The 25,935-nt window shown below is 38.1% G+C and overlaps 1 protein-coding gene across 1 annotated transcript in view; it reads left to right on the plus strand.

The window, feature by feature from the left end:
* whrna (whirlin a) overlaps positions 1-25,935 on the plus strand; it is a 241,157-nt gene that overhangs the window by 136,507 nt on the left and 78,715 nt on the right. The window contains exon 4 of the mRNA XM_041811492.1: positions 1,774-1,899. Coding sequence (XP_041667426.1) covers positions 1,774-1,899 — 126 coding nt within the window. The remainder of the gene's footprint in view (positions 1-1,773; positions 1,900-25,935) is intronic.

Raw genomic sequence — 25,935 nt, forward strand, 5'->3', positions numbered from 1 at the left:
GATGTGTATGTAAATTTAAAACCTGGTGTTGTGTCTGTGCTATCATATGTGATTCCTGTATGTATCATTAGCTCTCTGCAGCAGGACGAGGAGATTATTTGTGGCCCTCTGATACTTCTGGTTAGTGGATTATTTGAATTCTAACGACATCAGATGTCGTCTACTCAGCTTATCAGCGGGATGACACAGACGAGTTTTGTAAACAACCTGATTGACCATTTCAAACAGTCATTCCTCCAATTAGCACAGATTCAGCATCTTCCTCATTAACAGCCCTGAGTCACCACAGCTAAACAGCTCCTGAAAAGCTTTATTTCCTGCCACCAAATCCCAGCTCAAAGCAGGGCTGTCATATGCCACATGTATTATGTTTCTAGTCTACCATTTCAGTGTGAATGGGCTGACTCTACGGGCAGATCTGGCAGCATGTCAAGCTGCACTGTAAAGATTGCAAAATGTCACCAGGGGACGTAATGTCTGCCATGAAATACTGCCATATGAATTTGTTCAGGCAAGGAGCCTTGTTATCCATGTACAGTTTGGCTCAGGGTGGGGCATGTGCATCTGTGATAAAAAACTAGCTCATGTCTATGGCAAATCATGCAATTCAGAGGGCTCACCACAGCCATGGCCCAGCCTTAGCCCTTTGAACTTTCCACATGAGCCAAGAAACTTTCTGCATTTGTTTACCAACTTTAAGCTGAATTGGATGAACTCCAAAGAAAAAGTTAATCCCACAAGGACCTATGGAAGTTGCCCAAAAAACAGTAATTTTTGTGAATTTATTCATTCATACAAGTACCTGAAAGTAACCCCTGTGGATCCCTTCTTAAAAATTTCAAAGAGGTTTGTATGGAGCCATTTTACTATTAGGCTTCAGGCCTTGGTGCATTACCCCTAGGTTTGTTGGGCCTCCCCATATTAGCCTTGGTGCTTTAGCCCTTGGTGCTTTTGACCTCGGTCCATGAAGCCTATCTGCATTAGCCCTTGGTGCGTTAGGCATCAGTACATTGGGCCTATGTGCTTTACCCCTCAATGCACTGGGCCTTAGTGCATCAGCTTTGGTGCATTGGGCAATGGTGCACTAGGCCTTACATCAGGCCTTGGTACATAAAGTTGCATTAGGGCCAGGTGTGTAAGGCCTCAGTGCATTAGGCCTCGATGCATACCGCATCATTACATTAGGCCTTGGTGCTATAGGTCTTTGCGCATTAGGTCTTGGTGCCTTAGGCCTCTGGTAGGTTAGGCCTCGGTGCATTAGGACTCTGTATGTTAGGCCTCGGTTCGTTAGGCCATTGGTGTGTTAGGCCTCAGTTGATTATCAGGAATTCCCCCACTAGTATGTGGGCAGGACAACATTACTTTTGCACTACTATTGCATTACTTCATACACTGAAGGGCTTGCCACAGATGTCATAATGTTGTTTTGCAAAGCTGTGTTTGTCTCGCGGAATAATCCTTACACATGTTGTTGTGATATTAGCTCATTAACATTCACCCTGACACAAGAATCATCATGCTGCACATGCTGTCAAGCAGCCCCCATTCACTAAACCCAGTGGAGTATTCTATGCTGTGAGGGTGCATAACAATGAGAGTAATGCCCATAGTGAGTGGCAGATATCGGTGTCTATATGTCCTGAATTTATATAGAAAATATCCAGAGTGCCAGTGTACAAAAAAATTAAACAACGATACTACAGAAGTGCCTGGCAAACATACATTTGAATCCCTGCTCCTACTGTTTTTGATATATCTCTCTATCTTTAACAGGTAAACCTGGTTTTGGATGACGGCCGGTCTCTGGGTCTCATGATCCGAGGGGGAGCAGAATATGCTTTGGGTATTTACATCACAGGAGTGGACCAGGGATCGGCAGCAGAGTGTGGAGGACTCAAGGTAACGCTGCAGTTTATCTTTTCACCACTGTCACACCCTACACTGACTCACCTTGACTCAAGTTATGAAATCTACTTACAGCTTATAAAAGCGTAGTTTCCTGAGAGGGAAGTCTTTTCTGTCACCTGCTGTCTTTTAAGGTGTCAGCTTTTCCATACTTGCAAACCTTCTAGTACCACCTGTTTCCAAACACTACAGTCTGTGTTGCGTTATTGCTCTATAGTGTGTGGATGGCTTGAAAAGTATAGAAGATCATACCTGGGTGGAATGTTTAGAGCAGCTGTTCCAAAATGGATAGGGGATAGTTGCTCCCTTGGCTTGTGTTGTTTGAACATATGTGCATGCCTGCCTCTCCTCCAAAGTCTTCTTCAGTTCTACAACAGACTGATGGACATAGCTAGAAGCCAGAGTCGTCAGTATGTTAATGGTTGTGTGGTCACATCAGGTCACTGACAGAGTCATTGACATGCTTTCACCGAGGTTCCTCAGTCGTCTGTGGGTGGTTGAGGCAATTTCTTTGATCGTGGTAACATGATCCCTGTTGTGAACATGGCTTTAACTGTTTGGATAAGGACTTTAAAACTGTACTGTGTTGGATTTCAGTAGTGTCCACGGCCAGGAACTTCTCTTCAAGGAACTAGATGGTTCCTGTAGCTCCAGATAAATAAAAATATGTAAGGGTAAACAAGTGATCACATAAATATTTACCCCTGTAAAGTAGCTGTCCTAATTCAACAAAAGTCCAGCTAATCGGTGCTAGTCTCACAATTAGTGAAATGAGGATTACCTGAGTGTAGTGAATGTGTCTCAAGTGATTGTAGTATAAAGACGCCTGTGTCTGGAAGGTCCAGGCACTGGTTAATCAGCATTCCTGGCTACCATTACACCATGTAGACAAAGGAACACTTCAAGCAATTCAGAGAAAAGGTTATTGAAAAGTATAGTTCAGATGATGGATACAAAATAATTTCCAAAGCACTGACCATCCCCCAGAGTTCAGTTTGTGCATTTATGATATTTATGCATTTATTTTACATTAGATATTTTTATTTAATTGCCGTTACTTTGCAGAAGTCTGTTTTTACTTTGACACAGAAGAGGGTTTTTGTTTTTGGTCAAAAAAAGCCAAATTATATTGACCATGATTGACTAAAGACGTTTTTTGGTAGCTGTGGTATCCAAAGAGGTATGAAGATTGTTAGATTTTGTCTTTAACTGCTAGTTTGACAATCCTGCTGTCTTAAGGATCAGATCAGAGCTCAGGGTTCAGGTGCAGAGCAGCTGGTTTGCTTTAACAGAGAGTATAAAGAGTGCAGAACAGCACAGGGCTCAGAGCGTACGGCTTGGGCCTGGCTATGATTAGATCTCTGTGACTGATGGGGAAGCCTCTATTCTTTAAGGGATTAGATTTCCTTTTCACATTCAGTGTTTGCTGGAGAAACTGAGCAGTGATGAAATTTCCTTTAGAAAGAATTTTTCAGTGACTCTGTCACAGTGACATGACAACACAAAAACACTTTTCTTTGTTTTAGCCATCATGTTTCTGACTACTTTTGGGCATTCTTCCAGCTGTTTCCCTCTTTTATTTCACCATATGGGCTGTCACAAATAATGGCTTTAAGGGTTTTTGAACAAATTAGACAGGAACAAAAGACATTTGTTGGATTTGTTGTGCTGTGATTTTACTGCCTTTAAATTGGGCATCGAGTCATAAAAAGCAATCAAGGTTCCAGTCAAAAAATCTAAGCTCTTAAAATGTTAAAGATATTCACCCCTAGAACATCCATGTGTAATTACTGTGTTCATTTTGATGGCAGCCGCTGGAGATGAAGAAATAAATGACTGGGATTCAGGGTTACTATTAAAACTAATAAAAATGACATAGTGCATCTTCTGAAAACTGCTCGTTTCTTTGTCCTCCAGTTATCAAAAATGAGTGCTGAATGCAAAAACAGTCCTCTGCTGCGGTTTCACATTATTTCAAAGATAATATCGGCCATTTTCTTGGTGCTGTAAATCAGACTCAAGGGTGCTTAGAGAATCAGTCTGGATATCAGCGCCACTTGATGCTTTCTGGCACTCTGTTTTTTCTGGCTGAGATATTCTGTAAATTATATTTTTAAATATGACTCCTTTTTCCTTTTAGCTTTTGCCTTTTATTCTGAGAGGACATTAAGTGGGTCACATCGGAAATCAGGGAAAGAGAAAGGAATGGCTTGTAAGAACAGAGCCACAGGTCAGATTCAAAGCTGCTCCATCTGCTTGGAAGACTAGCTTCTGTATGTGGTGCAGCCCCACTGCTCTGGAGTACATGTGTGCCTTTTTTGGTGCACTTTAAGTGGATAACGTGCCCTCCTGAGTGTCGTTTAAGTGGACAAAATTTCACAAAGTATCATCTTTGGTGCCCTGTATGTAAATAAAATGTAATAAAGTGCCCTCTGAGTGGAAAAAGCTGGAAATTTGCCCTCTTTGGGGCCCCTTTAAGCAAACAAAATTTAACTAAGCGCCCCTTTGGCACCCTCTATGTGGACAAAATGTGACAAAGTGTCCTCATTGGTGCCCTTTAAGTGTAAAAAAATGGACAATGTGCTTTAAGGGTGGTCATTAAATTGACAGAATTTAAGTAAGTTACCTCGACTGTGACTCTGAAAAATATCTGACAAAATGCCCTGTTTGGTGCCCTTTAAGTGGAAGACGATAGCCCTCTTTGATGCCCTTTAAGAAGCTGAATTTTTACAAAGTCCTATCCAGGGTGCCCTTTAAGTAGATTCAATTTGACAGTGGCCCTCTTTGGGGCCTTCTAAGGAAACAAAATTAACAAACTGTTGTCCTCTATTTGGACAACATTTGTCAAAGTGCCTTCTTCTGTTCCATGGGAATGAAAACAAATGGAATAAAACTGCCCACTAGGGTGCCCTCTAGGGTGCCTTCTATGTGGACAAAAATTGACAAAGTGCCATCTTTGGGGCCTTTATGTAAACTACATTTAAGAAGTGCCCTCTAGGGTGGCCTTTAGGTAGTCAGATTTTTACAGAGTTCCCCCTAGGGTGCCCTTTGAGTGGAAAAATTTGACTAAGTGCCCTTAAAGTGGTAAAATAATTGGACAATTTCACTCTTTTTTGCTTGTTAAGTAGACAAAGTTTGACAAAAATGCCCTCTAGGGTGCCCTTTGAGTAGATTCAATTTTACCATTGCCCTCTTTGGGACCTTCTTAAGTTAACAAAATTCATCTTAGTGCCCCCTTCAGTGCCCTCTATGTGGACAAAAATTGACAAAGTGCCCCCTAGAGCGCTCACGAAATGTGTGCCTTTGAAGTGGAGAATTTGGGACAGAGTGCTCTGGGTGGCCATTAGGGTGGACACAGGTTAACTAAGCACCCTCTTTTGTGTCCTCTGTGTAGACAAAAGTTCCAATCTTTGACAACCTGCAAATGGACAAAACTGTACAAAGTGCCCTCTTTGGTGACCTGCAAATAGACAAAATGCGGTAGATTTGCCTGCAGAGGGCACCTCTCGTGGACAGTCTGTGATAGAGCCTGATAGGGTGTCCTCTCAGTGGTGGCAATGTCCAACAGTGGAGGATATAAAATAAAGCTCCATAAGCTCCTCAGTATAACGTTAATTTCACAGACATTTGTCCTTGTATATCTTGGAAGTAAATGGTTAAACAGTTCATAGTTATGCATCTGTTTTATTACGCTGCTGTAGTCGGTGTAATCTTAATAGCAATGTTAAATCAGGATAACTAGTTCACTTATAATGTGCATAAACGTTTTGTGCACTGATGTCCTACTGCATACAGCAGGTGTTCTTTTATGATTTAGCCCCTTCCCCTCAAACATCCTGAGTACACCACAGCTATAATGCTATTTAAAAATCAACAAAGAAAAGCAACTTTTTGGTTTAATATTATTTTATTTATTCATTCACATCTAAACCTGAGTTACCACCCATGAGACCATGATGGCATGGATCAGTGGTTCCCAAAGCTGGGTCTGGGACCTCCTGGGGAAAATCTAATCTGCATACTTTATATTAACTAAAGCCATGACAAAACACTTATCAAATATTGTACAAAGGCCTTTTGGTAAGAAAAACATGTTAATATCTATTTTCTCTGGGTTTTATAAATGAAACAAAGACATCGCAATCTGTTTTCAAAAAGAATCTGCAGGAATGAACACAGCCATTGGATTACTGTTTTTTTTTCTTTTTTTTTTTTTTTTGCCTTCTTCTTGCTCGATCACCATCTTTTTCTCTTCTTAGCTTCATCCATCACCATCCTCTTTCATCTGTTAGCCTCAGCCATGTCAAATTGCACCAACACAGACTAACTGGCTTTTTTTAGCTGAAGGCTGGTGTGTGAACTATTGCTGTGGCACTAGGTTTATTTCTTTCAAGAAAGGCAGCCAAAGCGACAAAGTCCTGATAGCAGGTGATCAGGGCGCTCTGTGGAAGCATGGTGGATGCCATACTCCCTGTTGAAAGTGATTGTGATATCCAGTTGGCTTTGAAATTATTATTTTATGGTGAAAAAAGTTCAATATTGGTGCCCAAGAGGCAGGGTTTACTGTGGATGCTAAGCTTGATATATTCTTGCTTCAACAGCTCACATTCAAACCAATATTGTAATCAATCAATCACAGCTGTCGGTACTACCTCTGTACTTCTTTCATGGTTTCTCTGAGGTCTGCCAGGTGGTAGCGATTACTTTTTCTGTGTTTTGTTTACTGTATTGTATTGAATATTGTTCTAAGGAATTTTTTTCCTGTTTTCACTTTCTTCTCTCCTGCTTGTTCTATCATCTAGGTGTTGCTACATTCCTGTTCAGCACTCTTTACCTTCAGTCTTTTCAAAATTAAACAAATATAGCTCACAGAGCTGCATCCTTAGAGAGCAGAGATTTGGCTTCTTTGCTTACCGATGTGTGTTTGTCACGGTGACATGGCAACAGAGAAGAAAAAGGATGGACGTCTGCTCTCCTGAGCCCTTCATCTCATGCCTGTTAGTGATCAGCCTGTCAACGAGCCAATTACACAGGCGCCTATTAGAGAGCCCACACAGGGGCACAATTAGAACAGCACCTCAATGGGGAGTGTTGTTAGGAACCAGTAAGGCTTCTTATTATTAGAGGTGTGGAGAGAAAAGAGGGGAGGTAAATGAATGCTTTCATACCCACTGATATGATATAATTACCTCCTTTTTCAGGTTTTAGCTGTTCCTTTCTCTACTTCTTTTTAATTTCATCTGTGTGTAGCTCTATGACTGGACGATATGGACCAAAAACCTGTATTCATATTTTTTTCACTAAATGGCGATACACAATATACTTATCAATGTTTTTTCTGGATAGAAATAACAAATTGTCTTAATACCAGAAATAGAAACTTTGATATGATTCTGAAAGAATAAAACTATATTGATACAAATATAGAAGCCCAAGACAACCAATGTTAGGTAATTTTTCTTTTTTAACTGTCAAAAATTGCAGAACATTCCCTTAAACTGAAGGTGTCAACATTTTTATGCTCTTAAATACACTGTGTTTCAAAATGATAAAATCTCCTTTATTTCAATGATCAGTATCAAAAAGAACAGAAACTTCGAAGTCTAAACTGCACAAATAAGTTGCCAACATATGAAAAACGAGAGAAAACCATTTCAGCGTAGCTTTCGATGTTTGCTTCAGATCATTGTCTTACTAGAAAATAAATCTTCTCCTCCTATTTTACAATCCACCTTTATGAGCCTTCCATGGCTGGTTGCTGAGAAGCACCCCCATGGCATGATGCTCCCACCACTGTGCTTCACTGTGGGCATGCTGTTTTTGTGGTGATGTGCAGTGTTGAGTGTCCATCAATCATAGCGTCTTGTCTGATGACCAAAAAGCACCATAATGGTCTCATCAGACTCAAAAAACTGTCTCCCACTTGACCATGGAGTCTCCTATATGCCTTTTAGCAAACTCTAGTTGAGATTTTATGAGTTTTCTTCAACAGTGGCTTTCTCTTTGCCGCTCTTTCTTAATGTCTTGACTGTTAAAGAACCCAGGCACCAGTTGTTGTTTGCAGAGTCTCTCCCATCTCAGCAGCTGAAGCTTGTTACTTCTTCAGAGTAGTCAGAGGTGTCTCGGTGGCCTCCCTCACAAGTCTACTTTCTGCACGGTCATTCGGTTTATGAGGACGGCCTGATCTAGGCAGATTTACACATGTGCCATACTCCTTCCATTTCTTGATAATGGATATAAATGAACCCCAGGGGATGTTCAGTTCCCTGGACATTTTTTAAACCCTTCCCTGACTTATATTTTTCAATAACCTTTTCTCTGAGTTGCTTGGAGTTAGACTTTTGCCTTCATGGTGTAATGGTAGCCAGGAATACTGATTAACCAGTGACTGGACCTTCCATAAACAGGTGTCTTTATCACTTGAGACACATTTGTTTCACTTAGGTGATCCCTATTTCACTAACTGTGAGACTACTAGCATCAATTGGCTGGGCCTCTGCTGGATTAGGTAACACAAGTCATGTACAGGCACGTATACAAGAATGCTGATGACACAGCAATAGATGCAAACTCAAGGTGCAAAATCTGATTGAGACATCAAAACCTTTGCATCTTATTAGACTGTAAAAGTGACTTATGTGCTCCAGCTTCTTCTTTGGATTCACCTGTTAGAAGGAGCCTATGAAATAAATATCGTTTGATTGTTACTAATAATATAAATGCTTCTTAAATGAATAAAACACGCTGTGGTCGCTAAAGGCATTACTGTTCATGGTTCTTACTGTAAAACATCTTTCTACTGAGCATTAGGCTGGTCATGTATTTGTCAACAATTATATACACTACAGAAGATGGTTATAAAGAACACTGTCCTGCCCTATATTTCTTATGATAATATTTGATGTCTTAAAAACTTGATTTTTTTGCCCATCCTTCTAGCTGTGGCTCTCTTTCAGGAATGCGTTTTAAAAAATGCATGGCTCATAGTTTTCCATGCTCTCACAGCTCCTCCTTTTTGCCCCAATTTCCCCCTATTTTCTCTGTTTGGTGCCCAGCATCTCAGTATTTGGAGCGTAAATTCATCATGTTGAAAAACTGGAATGTTTACAAGGAAGTCAAACCCCAGCACTCGCACACAGAGAGTCAAACACGAGTCCAGGCTTCAGTGGACGTGACAAATATCAAAATAAAGCACATATTTCTGCCTGCTGAGATGTGCTGCACCTCTTTTATGGATCCAGAGTGATGCTTGAGCAGACAGCTGGCTTTGCAGGGACAAATCGCACATGCAGCCCTGACAGAGTGAGGAGGAGGAGGAGAAGGAGGAGTGAGCAGAGAGTTAGCACAACCACAGACGGCCTTCCACATTTATCGGCAGACACTGTTTGCATTGTGGGCACACACTCTCACTCAGGTAGGCAGTGAATAGGTGTGACACAAATACTAAATCTCAGCTCTCTATATTTAAAGCTGGAGGATGAGCCCCCATTAAAATAGGTCAGGAGCATGTCTGTTGAATGTATCATATCTCAGAGGAGATAATTATTCCTTATAAGCATCCCTGTTCACTTCAGCTGCACATTCACTAGTGTCTCTGGTATTTTTAGTGCCAAAGGCTTGATCATTAAAATATGTTGGCTGGAAAAATGTCCATCCAAATATCCATAAAATATACTTGAATTTATGAGACTCTGTTAACAAATGTGAGAAACCAGCTCTGTTCAGTGGGTACAGGTCAACATAGGAACAGCTTCAGACACAATATATGTAAAAAAAAAAAAAAAAGGCATTATGATTAAAAGATAAAATGGAGCATATTGATTCCCATTACAAGATAAATTATGTGTAATAGTTACAGTTAAAAATGAATGGAAAAATAATGGAAATTATGGAATATGAATGAGAAGATACCGGTTTAATAAAACCCTTTGTTGAATCTTTCAAGACAAACATTAAAGCTACTATGAAGAATTTTTTCCTTATAATGTCTACACTAAATAAAGAATGACTCTTCTCTTACATTGTCTTACATCCTCCTGCCAACCTGGAAGCTTGAAACACATGCTATTCTGGATTTTAACAGGGACTTGGTTATCATGTAGCCTGATCATCATATACACATCTTGTCTCTCAACTTTAACTACACTAAATTGGATCAAAACGCATCTGTATTGATTTTAAAGTATTTTGTTTTTTAGTTTAAAGTAAATAAGTAAAATAGTCTACCTCACATCGCCTGATTGTTACTGACCAGATCATTGAAAACTGGTACTGCAGAAAGAGCTGCTATGAAGACAAAACTACACTTTTAGACATTTGTAACATATTAAAGTGTGGTTTATGCAGATTTATTCATTGCAGTGCTTCTAACTCTGTGCCTGTAAATGGCACCACTGTTAACATTTGAATGATGAGGCTCCTGCTGTCTCCAGGGTTCAGCTCTCAGCAGGAAGGAAAACTGCACTGCGCTCAGATTAGACACATCCTGTCCTGAAAGGACATCAGAGTGTTCATGGAGAAAGGATAAATATTTTCAGGCCATGTTAAACTATACACCTAGAAACAGGGTCCAAAACTAATGTATGGTAAGTGAAATTTTTTTTTACCAGCCAGGTGGATATTTTACCAGCCAACCAAATAAAAATTGCTTTTAAGTGTTGTAATTTGCTATCAGTATTATTTAACATGTCATTTGGGTCTTGTATGTGATTATCAACCAATATTCTAATAGTATGCACTAATACTAGCAATAATGTATGCTAAAATATGGATAACTGTTTCAAAAGTTAAGTGTAATATTTGGGTTAATAAATTCTGTAGTATTCTTACTACAGTGCAAAAGGAATCTTCCAGGAAGGAATTTTACCTGAATTACTGATTTCAGTCTCTTTTGGACAGTTGAGACATAAGATTTTAGCTCGACCAGACTGCAACAACCCTGTATAAACATGGCATTACATTTACATTACATTTTAGTCTAGTTTTAGTCATCTTGATGAAAACTTAACTTAGTTTTTGTCAGTTTCAGTCATCACAGATCTATTTTTGTTAGTCTTAGTCTAGTTTTTGTCATGGAAAAAAAGGCTGCAGACAAACATTTTTAGTCAGAGTTTTAGTCGACAAAATTTAGACTGTAATGGACACTGTAGGAGAGAGGAAGAACGTCATGAGAGAGACAAAGAGTGAGTAAAAAGACCCTAAATATGGGTAGAACTACAAATTAACCTTACTTCTTTTGATTCTTGTTTATATAATGTCACAGTTCTAATGCTCCTCCTTTTTCTGGGATTAGGACTGGTAAAAATGACTCAAGAGATACTCTGGCATAGTTACTTTAATTTTGATTTTTGGTATATTTTTTTATTTATTATTCTGTTTTTCTAAGAAGTTTAGTTTTCTTACATTTGGTTTAGTTTTAAACTTTATGGTCCACTTAAAAGCCAACACCAAATCCTAGTGAAACATTTACATTTTTATCCATAAGATTAATAACGTGTTTTTTGTATACAGTCTTTGTCCATAGCGATAAAGCCGCTAAGTTGGCAACACCGCAGCTGTCCACCTCAGCACGCTGTGAATGACGTCATGACTGACGTACTTTCATGACCAAAGATCATCTCAGCCTGAAATACACATTACTCTGCCGGGAAACCAGCTGATACCAGCATCGTTCTCGAGAAACAACAAAAAAGAATTTTTTGCTGGTAAAAAATAACTCGCCAGAGTGATGAGTGGTGTTAAAAATTTACCAGCCAGAGACAAAGTCTACCCGTAATTGGCAAGTGGCGAGTGTTAGTTTTGGACCCTGCCTAGAAACATTAAAAGCTTTCTTTAACAAGTGGTAGTTTTAACTAGGTGATGACCCTGCTGGTTGCTTGTTTGCTGGTTGTTTGTGTGCTTTCCGGTACCAGTGTGTGTTGCCTGGCGAGTTATCAGGGTTAGGTGATGGATTGAGAACATCTGAGCCTAGCGTTTTCCTTCCCAGAAGAGCAGGCTCTGTGGTGACTTCTGTGGAAGATCAGGAGAAGGAGGGGCTGAAAGACCCCACTCCTCACTTAAGCCCAATCCCAGCTCAGCTCAGTTCTGTTGTGTTGTTATGTTGCTTTGCAACACTGGATTTTTCATTGTTCTTGTAATATTTAACATTTTTTGAAATCGATTTATCTTTTGTTTGCAAAAGTAACTCCGCATTACCCCCCATTTTTTGACATCGGCTTTGAGCCGACTGTAACAAATGGGGGCTCATCCAGGAGCCTCTGTTTAGCCTCTGTTTAATTTCAGCCAGGTTGAAATGCACCTTCACAAAACACAGAAAAATATTGTGAAATGATTAATCTAGACATAAGTAACGCATAGAAACGTCCTTTTAAAGGAATGTTGACCCTATATTCCTAAAATGAAATTTTACAATGAGTCATGAAATGACTTTGGCAGTAAAGTCATTATCTCAGTTAAATCTTACATTTGTAAGTAGAATCTGAACATAGGGACTAATTGATAACTGGGACTGTTGTACTGGTAATAAAATGATGTTGTTTCCCTTTGAGAGATGGCTTTGCAGATGTTTTCCCTGGTTTGCCCAAGATTTGACATTTCATGGTCATTAATAGGAAAGGTCTCTAAAATAGACCAGAGATTTTACAGACATGTGTACCTTCAATTAGGATGTGTTAGTAGTCAGCTGACATTCTCTTTATTTTGTTATTATTTCCACCAAAGAATCGAACTCTATCTTAGAACTTTTACACCTCGAAGAAAACCAGTGGTCACAGCGGGTCAGCATTTTGATCATATGTCTTTGCTTTTATTGTATATGCACTAATCAGATAAAAGTACTTTAACCTTGACACTAGTTAGAGAGCCTGAAAACAGCTCTGTAGTTTTTTTCCTACGTCAGACTGTATTTTTATCTCCAAGAGCACCTGGCATCACGTGGAGTTTTCCACCTGCACTAAGAGCACTCATGTTTTTCCCCAGCTAACATTTTTAATCACAAAACCAACCAAGCAGCAATCCGTGAATGTTAGTGCCCTCTTTGTTTTATAGCTCAGTGTGCATCCGAATAGTGTTAGAAACATCCTCAGGTCATAAACTGACAAGCCAAAACATCTCCGATTGTCATTTTCTCAGCAGGAGAGGATATTTGCTCAGAACCGTCCGAGTCTCTACTGCTTACGTTTCAGTTCTTCACCCTGCAGCGGACCATCTTCACTATCTGTGTGTATGCTCTGGTATTCATCTGGCTGACTGGTATGACTATGATGGATGGCTTATATCGCTCCCAGCTTTCTATAATCATCACACCACCGAGATGTCATATTCTTGCCCTTCAGAGCTTGAGAAAATGAAAGTTGGCCTGTGTAAATGTTACCGTAGGACTCTCCTGCAGTCTCCATCCTCTTATGATGGGAAAGCTCGTAAAAAACCTTCCTTGTTGGATTGGCTTGTGCGAGGCAATTATGTGGCTTTGCAGGAAGAATGTACATAGATAAAGACAGTTGCACAGATTGACAGAACCATGTTCACAATGCATGATATGTATGTAAATGTGTTTAAGTATGTTTGTATAACTCAAGGACAGTCTTTGCCTTGTCACCAACCAGCTGTATAACCCACTCTAATGTATAGAGAGAAAGGTCAGCCCTGCCCAGTGCCCTTCTGTTGACATCTGCCTGTTTCTGTTTAATTTAATTAAAGCCCGGGCAAAAAGGTCATGCTTACTGTGATGTCGACCCATGAGACTCTCCAGAGAGGACAACAGAGAAACACTGTAACAACATTTATCTGCTTCTTTTTCCCCCGTTGTTGTGGATTTTGTAAACTCATAATTAAGGTGATTAAGCTAATGACTGCAGGTTAGAATAAATGCATTCTGCTTCACTTTTTCCTTTTTTTTCTCCTTCACTCAATCCAAACACACTAATAAACTGTGCATACACAGAGACCGTGACAAACTGAATAAAGAGAGTGCCAAACACGTAGATGGATTAAGGCCAAGCATTTCCAATTTGCACAGAGGTGATTTTCATCCTGTCTGATGATGGAGCATTCCTGCTGAAAAAGCGCAAAAACAAATCAGGACAAAAAAAGCACTTGGCAAGGACTCTGCTCAGGTGTGTACTTAGGTGTGAATATGTAGCTGAAAAATCCAGTGTAAGTCATACAGACAATGAAGACTTACCATTGCAGGGAAGTTCTTCTAAAAATCCCAACTTATCCTTTGATTAATAGCAATTTGATTAATTTCTGCACGTTTGATCAAAGGGCAATTACAATGTCAGAAGGAGCGAGTACATTTCTGCATTAAAGGCTGCTATTATTTTTGGTGTACAAAAATGCCCTCAGAAAAGCCTTCAAGTTTACAACAGTGCCACTATTACACTTTGTAGTAGTAACTTTGTTTTTTGAAAATTAAGTTATTTTGAAAGCAGAACTGTTCATGCATGTGCTTTATAATAATCACTATTATAATTCTCAGTTGTGTCCAGTATAATCACAGTTGCATATTAATAACAAATTGTAGCACTTACATAAAAAAGGTCTATTTCTATTTGGTCTCAGGCAAAAAAAAAAAAAGGTGAAAGCTGCAGCACTATTAGTCTAAGACAAATTTTCCAAATAAAGTGTCATATCATATTGTATCTTATAGTGCAGTATTTTATCATATTGTAATGTATGGCATACAGTAATATTCCATATCATAATGTATCTTACAGTATTGTAATGTATCAAACTGTTGTATCGTATCATACTATATCATACTGTGATGTATTGTATCATCTTGTATTGTAACATATGGTAACGTATCATATCATATGATTTTATTGTATCGTATCACACTATACCATACTGCATCTTAGCACTGATGATAAATGATTTTGAGATTTGAAAAAGTCAAATAATAAGCTTGAATTTTGTTGAACCTTGTTAATTTTGTTGACTAATTATTTTCGTCATAGTTTTCATCAACAGCCTTTTTTCCCCTGATGAAAACGAGACTGTAACTAATAAAAACAAGTGCACATGGACAAAAACTAAAACGAAATTACCTGAAACTTTTGTCAGCAAATAAAATCGGGACAAAAATGTTTGAGAGAGACTTTATCCAATCAGACCTAATTTGGTCATGTAGAAAGTAGGGGCAAGTTAGGCATATATTATCCAATCACAGTCTCCATGATTTATTCATGGAGAGCAGGTTTACTGATGGTTGTGAATTCTGGCGTTGTTACTTAGATGCTCTGCCAGGTAGCTTGAATAAAGGTGATTTAATTTCACATGAAAGTTAAATTTGTGTCTGTTAATTTATACATTCAAACTTTACTAACATTCAGTAGAGGGTTAATAGATTTTTTTGTTTAATCAGGTGTAAAAAATGACTTCAGAAATTCAAGAAAACATTAAAAAAATGCCTTACCCTTTTACTCCATATTTTAGTTGACTAAATTTACTGTAGATTTTGTTGACTACAATGTTGGGAAATTTCGTCAACTAAAACGAGACTAAAACTAAAACAACTTAGGTGACTAAATTATGAATAAAACGAACAGATATTTTTTGGCAAAAGACTATAACTAAAACTAAATTTAAAAGCACTGTCAAAAATTAACACTGCTTGAAGGCTCAAAATCTGAGATAAAAACTCAAACTTATTAGTTCAAAAGGTCAAAAGACAAAATTAAGAGTCAATTTAATCTTCTAAAAGGCAAATCTATGAGATATAAATTCAAAATCATAACTTTTAAAGGTCAAAATATGAGATAGAATTCAAAGGCATGAGCTTAAAAGGTCAAAATTTGAGTCAGAAGTCAATGTCATGAGTTTAAAAGGTCAAAGTATGAGTTAAAAATTTCAAATTGTGAGTGTAAAAGGTTGAAATGGTTAAAAGGTTGAATTAAAATTCAAAATTAGGCATTGAAAAGGTCAAAACATGAGATAAAATTCAAATCATATGTTGTAAAGGTTAAAATACGACTTAAAACTAAAAATCGCAAATAAAGAGGTCAAAATTATGAACTGAAAAGGTAAAACTGTGAAATAAAAAGTAAAACTTACAAGTTTAAGTTGTTATTATGATTCAAAATTTAATATAAATTAATTTCATTTCCCACATTCCTCACTTTTTATCCGATTATTTTTCCTCTTTACCTTTTCAAAATTTTATGACTTAACAAGGATATTTTCAATCGTCAAGGTTAAGTTTTTGTTTTTATACTGGAGGAAATCTGCAGACCTCATACTGATGGGCAATTTATAATAAAAATATATGATCTTGTGGGCTGAGTATTACTGTATCAGTCTTTAATGAGTGTTACTTTATCAGATTTGGTCTGCAGGCCTTGAGTTTGACATTCCTGCTATTATGCGTCCTACACTGATGTTACTGAAATACACCTCTGCCTCTATGTAAACTTCCTGTTTATATAATGTATTTGATGTTGCAGTGATTAAGAAAAGATAAAATCAGTGTAAACAGGAAGTGACTCATCTCAGAGGTCGTAAAAAAACTTTGGACTCTTTCTGCTAATTAAAAGATACCGTAGAGCAGAGATGATCTTTGATCATATTTAATGCAGACCAAACTTTAATGTTTAAGTGAGTCATTCAGGAAGCATTTACAAAAACACCTAGCATCTAATGTCTCTGGAAAGTTCAGGAGGGAAGTCTGTACAGTTTACTATCTACCGGCTCTTATGAAAAAGATAAAAGGTTATAAAAAAAAAGGACAGAAAATTACAGCTTTAGTTCAGTCCCAGTGGCTCTGCCATATCAGGTCAGAGATTCACCTACATGCCTTTGTTGCTCTGTGGCATTTTTCCTCATCTCTCCTCTGCCTTTGTTCACTTTGTGATTTAAAAAAAAGCTTTTAAAAAGTAATCCTTAAAAGAGCATTTCTTGTATAAAATGATGGGGATGGAATGGCACGTTGCCTCCAGTGACTATCTCAGGAGAATCTTGCTCTGATTCATCTCAGTACTTTTTGAATAAGAGCTTTTACCAAACAGTTTCTGAGCTCAAAACAGATTGTCGGGTTTGTTATCTATGGGAATAGAGGGAAATGTGTTATAGGAAATTGGAAAATTGAAGGAAAGTTTTTGGGTTAATATTTTTTCCTACCGTTTTCTCTCCTGTATGACTGTTCTCACAGTTCAGCTCTTTAACCTCCAGTCATTCAGAGCCGAGCAGGTCTTACGCAGTGATTTTTAAACTTTTTTCTACTTGCTTTGGCTCAAAACTAGACTCAATAGTTGTGAGTGCGAAGCTAATCTTTTTTTTTTTTTTTTTTAAGTTGGCAAATTTTCAGAGCATTCTGCTTAACCCACACGGTAAGGATTCGCTCTGTTATTTGTTGTGGTTATAGAAAAACATTCAGGCATTGCGTGAGAATTTAAACATTCTGTATAATGTTAAAAGGATTACCTGCATAATTTTTTCTTACAATAAATGAGCAAAAGAACAAAGAAAGGGGAAAATGTGTTCACAGCACGACACTGGATAGGAGAAAAATCTTCCAACAGCACATGTCAGAAGTAACACATCAAACAGCCTCTATTAAAGACAACTTGTCAAAAGTAAAAGGGGAAAAGAGTTTTATTGTCCCTGGAGGGGGAATTTTGGGGCGGAGGGGGACTGACTGTTGGAAGGAAACGTCAAACTGGATGCAACAGGCATGGAGTGAAATATTAAAATCAGTGGACGCCAGGCAGCATCAGCCCAGTGAAAGACAAGGAGAGTAAAAACATTCAATGTTTAAGTATCACCCGAGGGTTTTATAGCTTTCATGCTAAGAATAAATTTTTATGAGTTAGATTTGGGGTGAGAATGATTACAACTAGACAGGGGCGTAGCGAGGGATTTTGGGTCCCCAGAAAGATTTTTCCACAGGGCCCCCCTTCGCTATCGTCCATCCATCCTTGCTCTTCAGCGCTCTTTTGACGGGCTTTGACACCTCATGAGTTAACAGAGAGAATGAAACTTGAAGGTAATTTGGAAATGGCTTGTTGGTTGCCATTTTTGGTATGCCTGCATTTTTATAGTCCAGCCTGCAAACAGCAGTCACCCTCTCTTTATCAGTGAGCATCTCTGGCCGTGATCCTGTGTCAATTAGCAAAAATTAATCTGCATATCCCTCACTTTCTTCACTTTTGTCTTTTGTCCTCTCCTCCTCTTTGCAACCCTAAAATAAACCTCCATTATCCTTGCTTTCTTCTCTTCCAACAGCAGGGATAGAGATCAGGTTGAGGATAGTGGAGGATGATGGAGGAGAAATAAAGCAGGGACAGAGAGCAGATATCGAGTGATTTTTTTATCCATATACATATAAGAGATACAAATATCTATCCAATAAGATGAACATATATAATCATGCTGGGTTCCTTTTAAGAGAATCTGGAGAAATACATAAGTGTAAAGGGGCAATCCTTCAGTTGGCGCAGCTTTAAGAATTCAAAACACATCAATCTTGATCAATTTTAGAGCGTGGGCTTGGAAACCCTCCAGAAAGCCACTGTCAGTTAACACAGTCTCTGTATCTTGAAATGTAAGTTAAGACTACCATGCGAAGTTAAAAATATTTATCAACAAAATCCAGAAATCCTGCCACTTGTCTTCGCCTGAGCCCATCTGAGATGGACTGATCTAAAGTGGAAAAGTGTGCTGTAGTATGACGAGTCTATACTTGAACTTGTTTTTGGAAGAGTCCCCAGGGCTTAAGAGGAAAAGAACCATCCAGATTGTTATCAAGGCTAAGTTAAAAAAAAACAAGCAAAAAAAAAAGAAAAAAACAGAATCTGTGATGCTGTTGGTGTTTATTAGTGCCCATGACGCGGGTTACTTACACATCTGTGAAGGCACAATTAATACTGAGAAATACATGCGGGTTTTACAGTAACATGCTTCCATCTCTTTTAGAGCTTTTAAAGTTACAACAGCATGGCTTCACAATAGAGTGAGGGTACTAGACTGGCTGGAAAAGTCCAGACCTGGCACATTATGAAGTGCAAAATCCAACAACAGAAACCCCACACTGCTGAACAAGCAAAAATGGTAGAGAATTACACTGTTAATGCTTTAACAATTAGTGTTTTCAGTAACTACGTGTTGTTAGAAGAAAATATGTTGTACATGCTCCTGTCCTAACTTTTTTGGAACATATTGCAGGCATCAAATTCAGAATATTTATAACAAGTTTATCAGTTTTAACAATGAATATCTTGTCTTTGAGCTGGTTTTAGTTGAATGTAGATTGAAAAGAATTCACATTTCACTGTACACTGTTTTTATTCACATTTACACAATGTCCCAACCTTTTTGGAATAGGGGATTTGTAAGTATGAACATAATAAAAAACAGGCTTTAAGACTAAGTTGTTCTCAGTTCATTAACTTTATTCATTTCAGTGTATGTTTTATGTATACAGCACCGCTTCTGTAGTGCTTGAAATAGTTGTTTAGTTAACATGTTTACTTTCTGTGCTTACAGATGCACTATAAATATGCATAAGAAGAGGCATATGCATAAGAGAGCGTGTATAAAAGCAATTAAGTGCATAATGAGCAGTGTGAAGGTTATGTAACAAGCAAATGAGACGTTAAATAAGCCATCTTATAACATACATCCTGTGTGTGTTTAAATGTCTAAATACAAATGTGACAGTTACCTTGGCAAACACTTAAGAACAGTAATATAATTCCTGGGAAAAAGAAGGATAAACTTCACTGAGCAGAACTGTTCATCTACCTGCCTGTTCCAAGGACAGCCTCGGGCCCAGCTGGCAACACTGAAAATTAATATAAAAACACGCAACAGGTCGTCACTTTCACTGTCCTTGTGGTTACATCTGTCCTTGTGAAATAAACAATTCATAAAGTGATGCTCACACTGTTCAAACATGCTGATTCAAACACTACCTGTATGAAATATCAATTCCCCATGCTTCCTTGCTGCGGGTAAACTTACTGTAAAAAACCCCCTCTGCTTCTATGAGTCTGTCGCTGTGTGAAGTGAAAATGTGCTCCATGTTAGACTATTTCTAGCTGCACAGCTGGAGAACACTTTAAAGGCAAAGCAGTCCATTTATTTGTACTTATTTTAGTTATGTGACTGTGTGCCCACATCAGTAGGAAAAACCCTACTGTGCTGGAATAAAAGAGGACGCTCACTGTTTCCTGCTTTAATAAACATGAGATTCAAATATAAACGCACCAACATCAGGATACAAAGACAACAGAAAGCAGTGATGCTACCCAGAAGCCCATTGATCAAAGTCTGGACTGCTGACAGACACCTGGGCCTCCTCATGTCGTGAATCTCCAGAGACCATAGAGGCGTAGATAAAACCTGCTGCATTTCACATTAAAACATGTCAGTTTGACCTCTCTTTACTTCTCACTTGCTTGTTTTTACCATAGCTCTGTTAGGCGTTTTAAGCATTTTTCTAATTTCTGACCTAACTTTTGACCTTTTTAAAGTCTATGAAACCTCTCCATATCACTGTTCATTTTGGTTAAATTAATATTTTAAAAATCAAGACAAAAAATGATTGCCAACCGCCTTAAGTTTATCCAGAGGACAAGATAATGGCATGATAAAAACTACTGAAATGCATTCCTAGTTTTCATTATGCTGAACATTAAAAAAATAGAAAAAACAGCCAACAAGCTCATACACAGTGAGAATTGAACAAAATCAAAAGGTCAAAGGTTATTATAACCAATCATTTTTGGCAATGAACTTTGAAGTCAGCTATGTTGAACTAAGTTTATTGTGTGTATTAGTGAAAAAAGTAAAACGTTGGATGTTTTACCCTTTTATCGATTTTATAAATCTACATGGTCAATATAATTTGGCTTTTTTGCCAAACAAATTCCAAAAAAAAAACCTCTAATGTCGAAGTGAAAAAAGATTTCTACAAACTAATGTCAATTAAATGAAAATATGTAATGTAAAATAAGTGATTGCATGCAGGGCTTGACATTAACTTTTTTGCTCACCAGCCATGGTGGCTAGTGGTTCTGCAAACTTACTAGCCACTCAGTATTTCCACTAGCCACAATTTTAGTGTTTGGTAACTCTGAGCTATATGCCAAATTTGGTACAAAGGGTATGATATGACACACATGCTCTACTTTCCCTCACCATTATGATCAATATCAGTTCTCCTTTTAATAAAGCACTTCTGCCTGTACATATGAAACAGCACACTACTGAGATATGGGTCAGACTGTTAGAGACAGTCATCTAAGAGTCAAAACTCTTAGATTTTTATTTTCTTAATGGGTGTCAAATTTATGCTAAAATTAAAATACTGTTAACTGGCTGTTGATTAGAATAAGCTACAGCAGATTACAAGGACATCTCTAATTTTCACTCTGACAAATCTTCACCAGAGAATATTAAGTGTCCAGCTTCTCCTGTCCTCTGCTCTATACTGTATGGAGGAAATGTTTTCATACGTGTGTCTAATACTAATTAAAATATATCTTCAAATAATAGATGGCTTACATTTAGTTGTGAAGCTTACATTTGGAGAATATTAAACAACAGATGTATAACATAAGAAGAAAAAAAAATCACTGTTTAGTTGAATTCTCTTTGACTTCTTAAAGATCAGTTACAGACTTTTATCCTTCTGCCTCTGTTTCTCACTGCCTCAGTGAACTGATTTAAAGTTTCAGAGTTTCTCTCATCTTTTATAACCGTTAATTATCGATTTATGGCAAATTTATTATTAACCCTGAATATACAAACGTTTAAATGTTTCAGTGACATTTAAAGTATGCACACCTTTGCAGAGGTTTTAATCATTTAGATCGCCTTCAATAAACAAAGAATATAGATGGAGTATTAATTAAACAATATTTAGACACACCGCCCGCCCTGGCTCGCTGCTACCCGCCACAGCCGAAATCCACCCACATTTGGCTAGTTGGCGGGTGTCAATGTCAAGCCCTGATTGCATGAATATTCACCCCCTTCAAATCAGTATTTAGTAAACTTCCAATAAACTGTGTGCTGCAATCACAGCACTGAGTCTGTGTGGATAGGTCTCAATCAGGCTTGCACATCTAGACACTGAAATTTTACTCTTTGTGAAACTGCTCAAGCTCTGTCAGGTTGCATGGGGATCCGGTGTGAACAGCCCTTTTCAAGTCCAGCCACAAATTCTTTATTGGATTGAGGTCTGGAATTTTACTCGGCCACTCAAAACATTCACCTTGTTGTTTTTAAACCCTCTACCTTTACAAGTCTTCCAGGGCTGGCTGGCAAGAAGCATCCCCACATCATGATGCTGCCACCACTGTGCTTCACAGTTGGGATGATGTGTTTTTGGTGATGTGCAGTGTTTGGTGTCCTTTTATAATTGCTTTTCAAATTGAGTCCATGTTTTCCAATTGTAGAAGCGTGCAAACACTTTCACTTCATGTCATCATGAGCCAGACTAAGCCAATCAGATTCTACAAAAACCAGCATCACTCCAAATTGGGAGCAGTCACACGTATCCCTAACCTTACAGAGCAGATGGATTCACCCTTTTCTGTATTTCTTATTGGCGAATCCATCTTGCAAAGCTCCCATCTGAACAGATTGCGCCCAGTGAGAAAGTGACAGGACCAATAAGAGGCTGTACTGGCAGAGTCTTGACGTAAGCAAGAAGCAACAAGAGGCCAGTGCAGTTATGGGGGAAGAGATTAGCGTGGATACTGCTATAGTGGTATTTTTAGCAGAACTTGATGACATTTCTTCGTTAAAAGAAGAACAAAAACAGCACTGAGTTCTTTTCTTCCTTTCTTTATCCCAACCGCATTCGGCAAGAGAGGAATTTAGATAACTTTAAGGGAAAAATCATTGGATGATTGTGGAATAATGAGATAATGAGATAAATAAGCCCAGATCTCCAGAGAACAACCTGAACCTCACATTATAACAGCAAAGAATAAAGAATGTGGATTTATACCTTTTGGAGGGCTTTCATACATCATGATGTTTTCGACTAATTTGTTTTTTGAGCATGCATTTGTGACCCAGTGAAAACAGCTCTGCAAATTTTGGGTTCTGACCTGCCTGGTGAGAATCTCTGAGCTCATGAATTGTTTCTGTTGTAAAGTTTAGTGACTCATCCAGAGTTTGAGGAAAGGTTTGATAGCAAATTATTTAATGTGTGACCTTTTTTTTTTTTTTTACTGTTGTAGAAAATATATGCTGTGTACATACAACTAATTAGCATTAAAATTGCAATAATTATCCCTGTATGGATTCTAATCAGATGCAGAGTTTAGTTTCCATATAGAAAGTGCACTGTGATTGATTATGTAACATCACACACAGTGAATATAAAATGTTTTTGCTTTATTGACAAAATGCATAATGTAAGATTTTTCTCTGGAATGTGTTGCTTCATCCTCTTTCACTCATATACACTCATACATATGATTTGAATACACTGAGGTGTTGTGTCACATTAACCGGCAGCCTAAAGAAGCATGCAGCCTCACAGCCCATCTGTATCTCTGTGATGTCTCCTCTGCAGAGCTCTCTGCACATTATCAATCGGCCCACTGAGCCAAATACGAGTAAAAGTAACGTATCTGTTGGCTCACACTACAAAGTCACAGCGGCTGCTCTGTCACACAAATGGCACTGAGACAAATGGGAAGAGCTCAGTGAGTTTTGAGACGTTTCATAAATGCAAACTGCACATTCCTGCAGAGAAGAGAGTGTCGGTAACAGAGCTCTGATGGCCGTGTTTGCCAACAGCAATATACAAACTCATCTCACTCTATCCAATAACAAAGATGGAACAAAAGCTCACACACTCACTCCTGTACTCTGTGGCTGTCTCGGGATGTTTGAACAATGAGCTGTGCTTACACATCTTTACGCTCATACTGGAGGAAACATTTATTTGAAGTATGCACGGAGTCGTCTCGTCTGCATTAAACACACTTTTGGTGATTAATCCAATTTTTCTGTGGATGTTTTTGTTCTCCATAATCTCAAAGGGATTTTTGTCTTTAAATTCACAGTATGAGGATAAAACAACTCACAGAAATAAAAAAAAACACCACTTCTGAGCCTTTTGGCCACAACTTTAAATGATTGAAGACATGAATCTGTTTAAATGTTTAAAAGGAAAATGAGTTAAAGCAGCTGATCAGCATACCCGTCTGTGATCTTATTAGGTGAGCTCCTAACTTCTAAAAGTCTCATTAAGAATTTAGAGAAGGGTCTCAGAAGGCTTAAGTCAGACTTGAATAATTTAAATTTGGTTAAAAAGCAGACTTCATTCACAGTCATGAACAGACTGAACAGGTTAGGAACAGATGCTCCCGAGCTGTCGGGAGTGTAGACCTCCTCACTTACCTCTGCTGTAATGTCAGACAGCTGTTTTCAGGCCTTCAGTTTCTTTAAAGCTTTGTGCTCATTTTGGGAACATTTCTGTTGAAAAGCCTGCCAGTTGTCTGATAAATGGAGAAAAAAAGATGCATAAACCACAGAGAATTTTCTGCAGATCTTGAAAAGAGCAATAAATGACAGACTTTATCTCAAAGTCTTGTGAAGTATTTCTGAAAAGCAGATGAAAAAGTGGTGGGTGTTTATGTGATGACCTTCTTAATAATCAGATTGAGCAGAGCGTCTTTGAATATTCCACTTCTAAAGATATATATTTTTTCTTGAATATGTTCTGATAATGTCATTGGTTACTTTTTAGGCACTGTGATTTTAATCAAAACCCAACATACACAGGGAGGACGACTGAACTGAAATGTAAATCAATGCTGAAATGATGTGTTGGTTTTTCAATTAGCATTGAAATCTTTGAATTTTCAAGAAGGTAGTTTCAAATTGACACCCTGTAACAGAAATTACAAACTACAATGAAAATAAGATTATGATTTCAACATTTTGATCAATTCTAAAATCTTAAACCTATCTGTTAAAAATAAAAGTTTAAAATCAATGATTTTGCTCAAGAGAAGTAGTTCTGGTATCATGAAATATGAAAATATCTGAGGTGGAAAATGTAGAGAGAGCCTCACATCAACTGCAGTGAGAAAAGTGGGTGTGTACCATATAAATAAAACAGTTATGTTAGCTATGTAAGCTACAGGTAACATAGTTATGTAACGCTAAATGTAGCGTAATGCTAAAGATGCTAATGAAGCTACCTAAGCTTTGTGGGTTACATAGCTACCTGGCTAAATCTAAAGCTTACACAGCTATGAGTGAATATAAGCAATGCAAGTTACATATCTACGTAGCTAAATCCAGAGTGGGCAACACTAATGAAGCTACCTTAGCTACAAAGCTACATTGATTACATAGCTATGTAGCAAAATCTTAAGCTAATGATGCTAACAAAGCTACATTAGTTTGGTAATCTGTATAGATTACATCGCTATATAGCTATTCTAAAGCTAATTATGCTATCGGAGCCACGCTGGATAGGTAATCTGTAGGTTAAAAAGCTACATAGCTAAATCTAAAGCTCACAAAGCTACTTCAGCTGTGGAAGCTACATAGGGCTTTTTGTCTTTATTTGATAGGACAGCTGAAGAGAGACAGGATTAGTGGTGAGAAAGAGTGGGGGAGGGCATGCACTAACAGTGCCGAGACTTTGATCATTTATGAATCCTTGGAGCTGTTTATCAAAGAGAAACACTTTTTAAAGCTACTGAAATATGGGCATAGTAATAGTTTCAGTGCTTTTAAACTGCAGCTATGCCATTCAGAAACAGATGTTATGGTAACATCTGTGACGTTTTGTTGTGCTTTAACACCTCTGAAATACACCTCTGACTCTTGTAATCTCCTCGTAAGCACTCAGCTTGTATTCTTTGTTCAAACATGTTGGCAAACATCAGACAGAGTTCCTTCTGGTCTGAAATACGTGGTTTTCACTTTCTTCTGACTGATCGGAGCTTTGAGCCTGAGAGATACAGTTAAACAACACACAAGTGTGTGTTGGAGGGATTATTAGATGCAGTCTGGCTGTGTGTCGGGTCATTAGTATGCTCAGACAGGATCAGT

The sequence above is a fragment of the Cheilinus undulatus genome, linkage group 17 (genome assembly GCF_018320785.1).
Source record: "Cheilinus undulatus linkage group 17, ASM1832078v1, whole genome shotgun sequence".
NCBI classification, from domain to species: domain Eukaryota; kingdom Metazoa; phylum Chordata; class Actinopteri; order Labriformes; family Labridae; genus Cheilinus; species Cheilinus undulatus.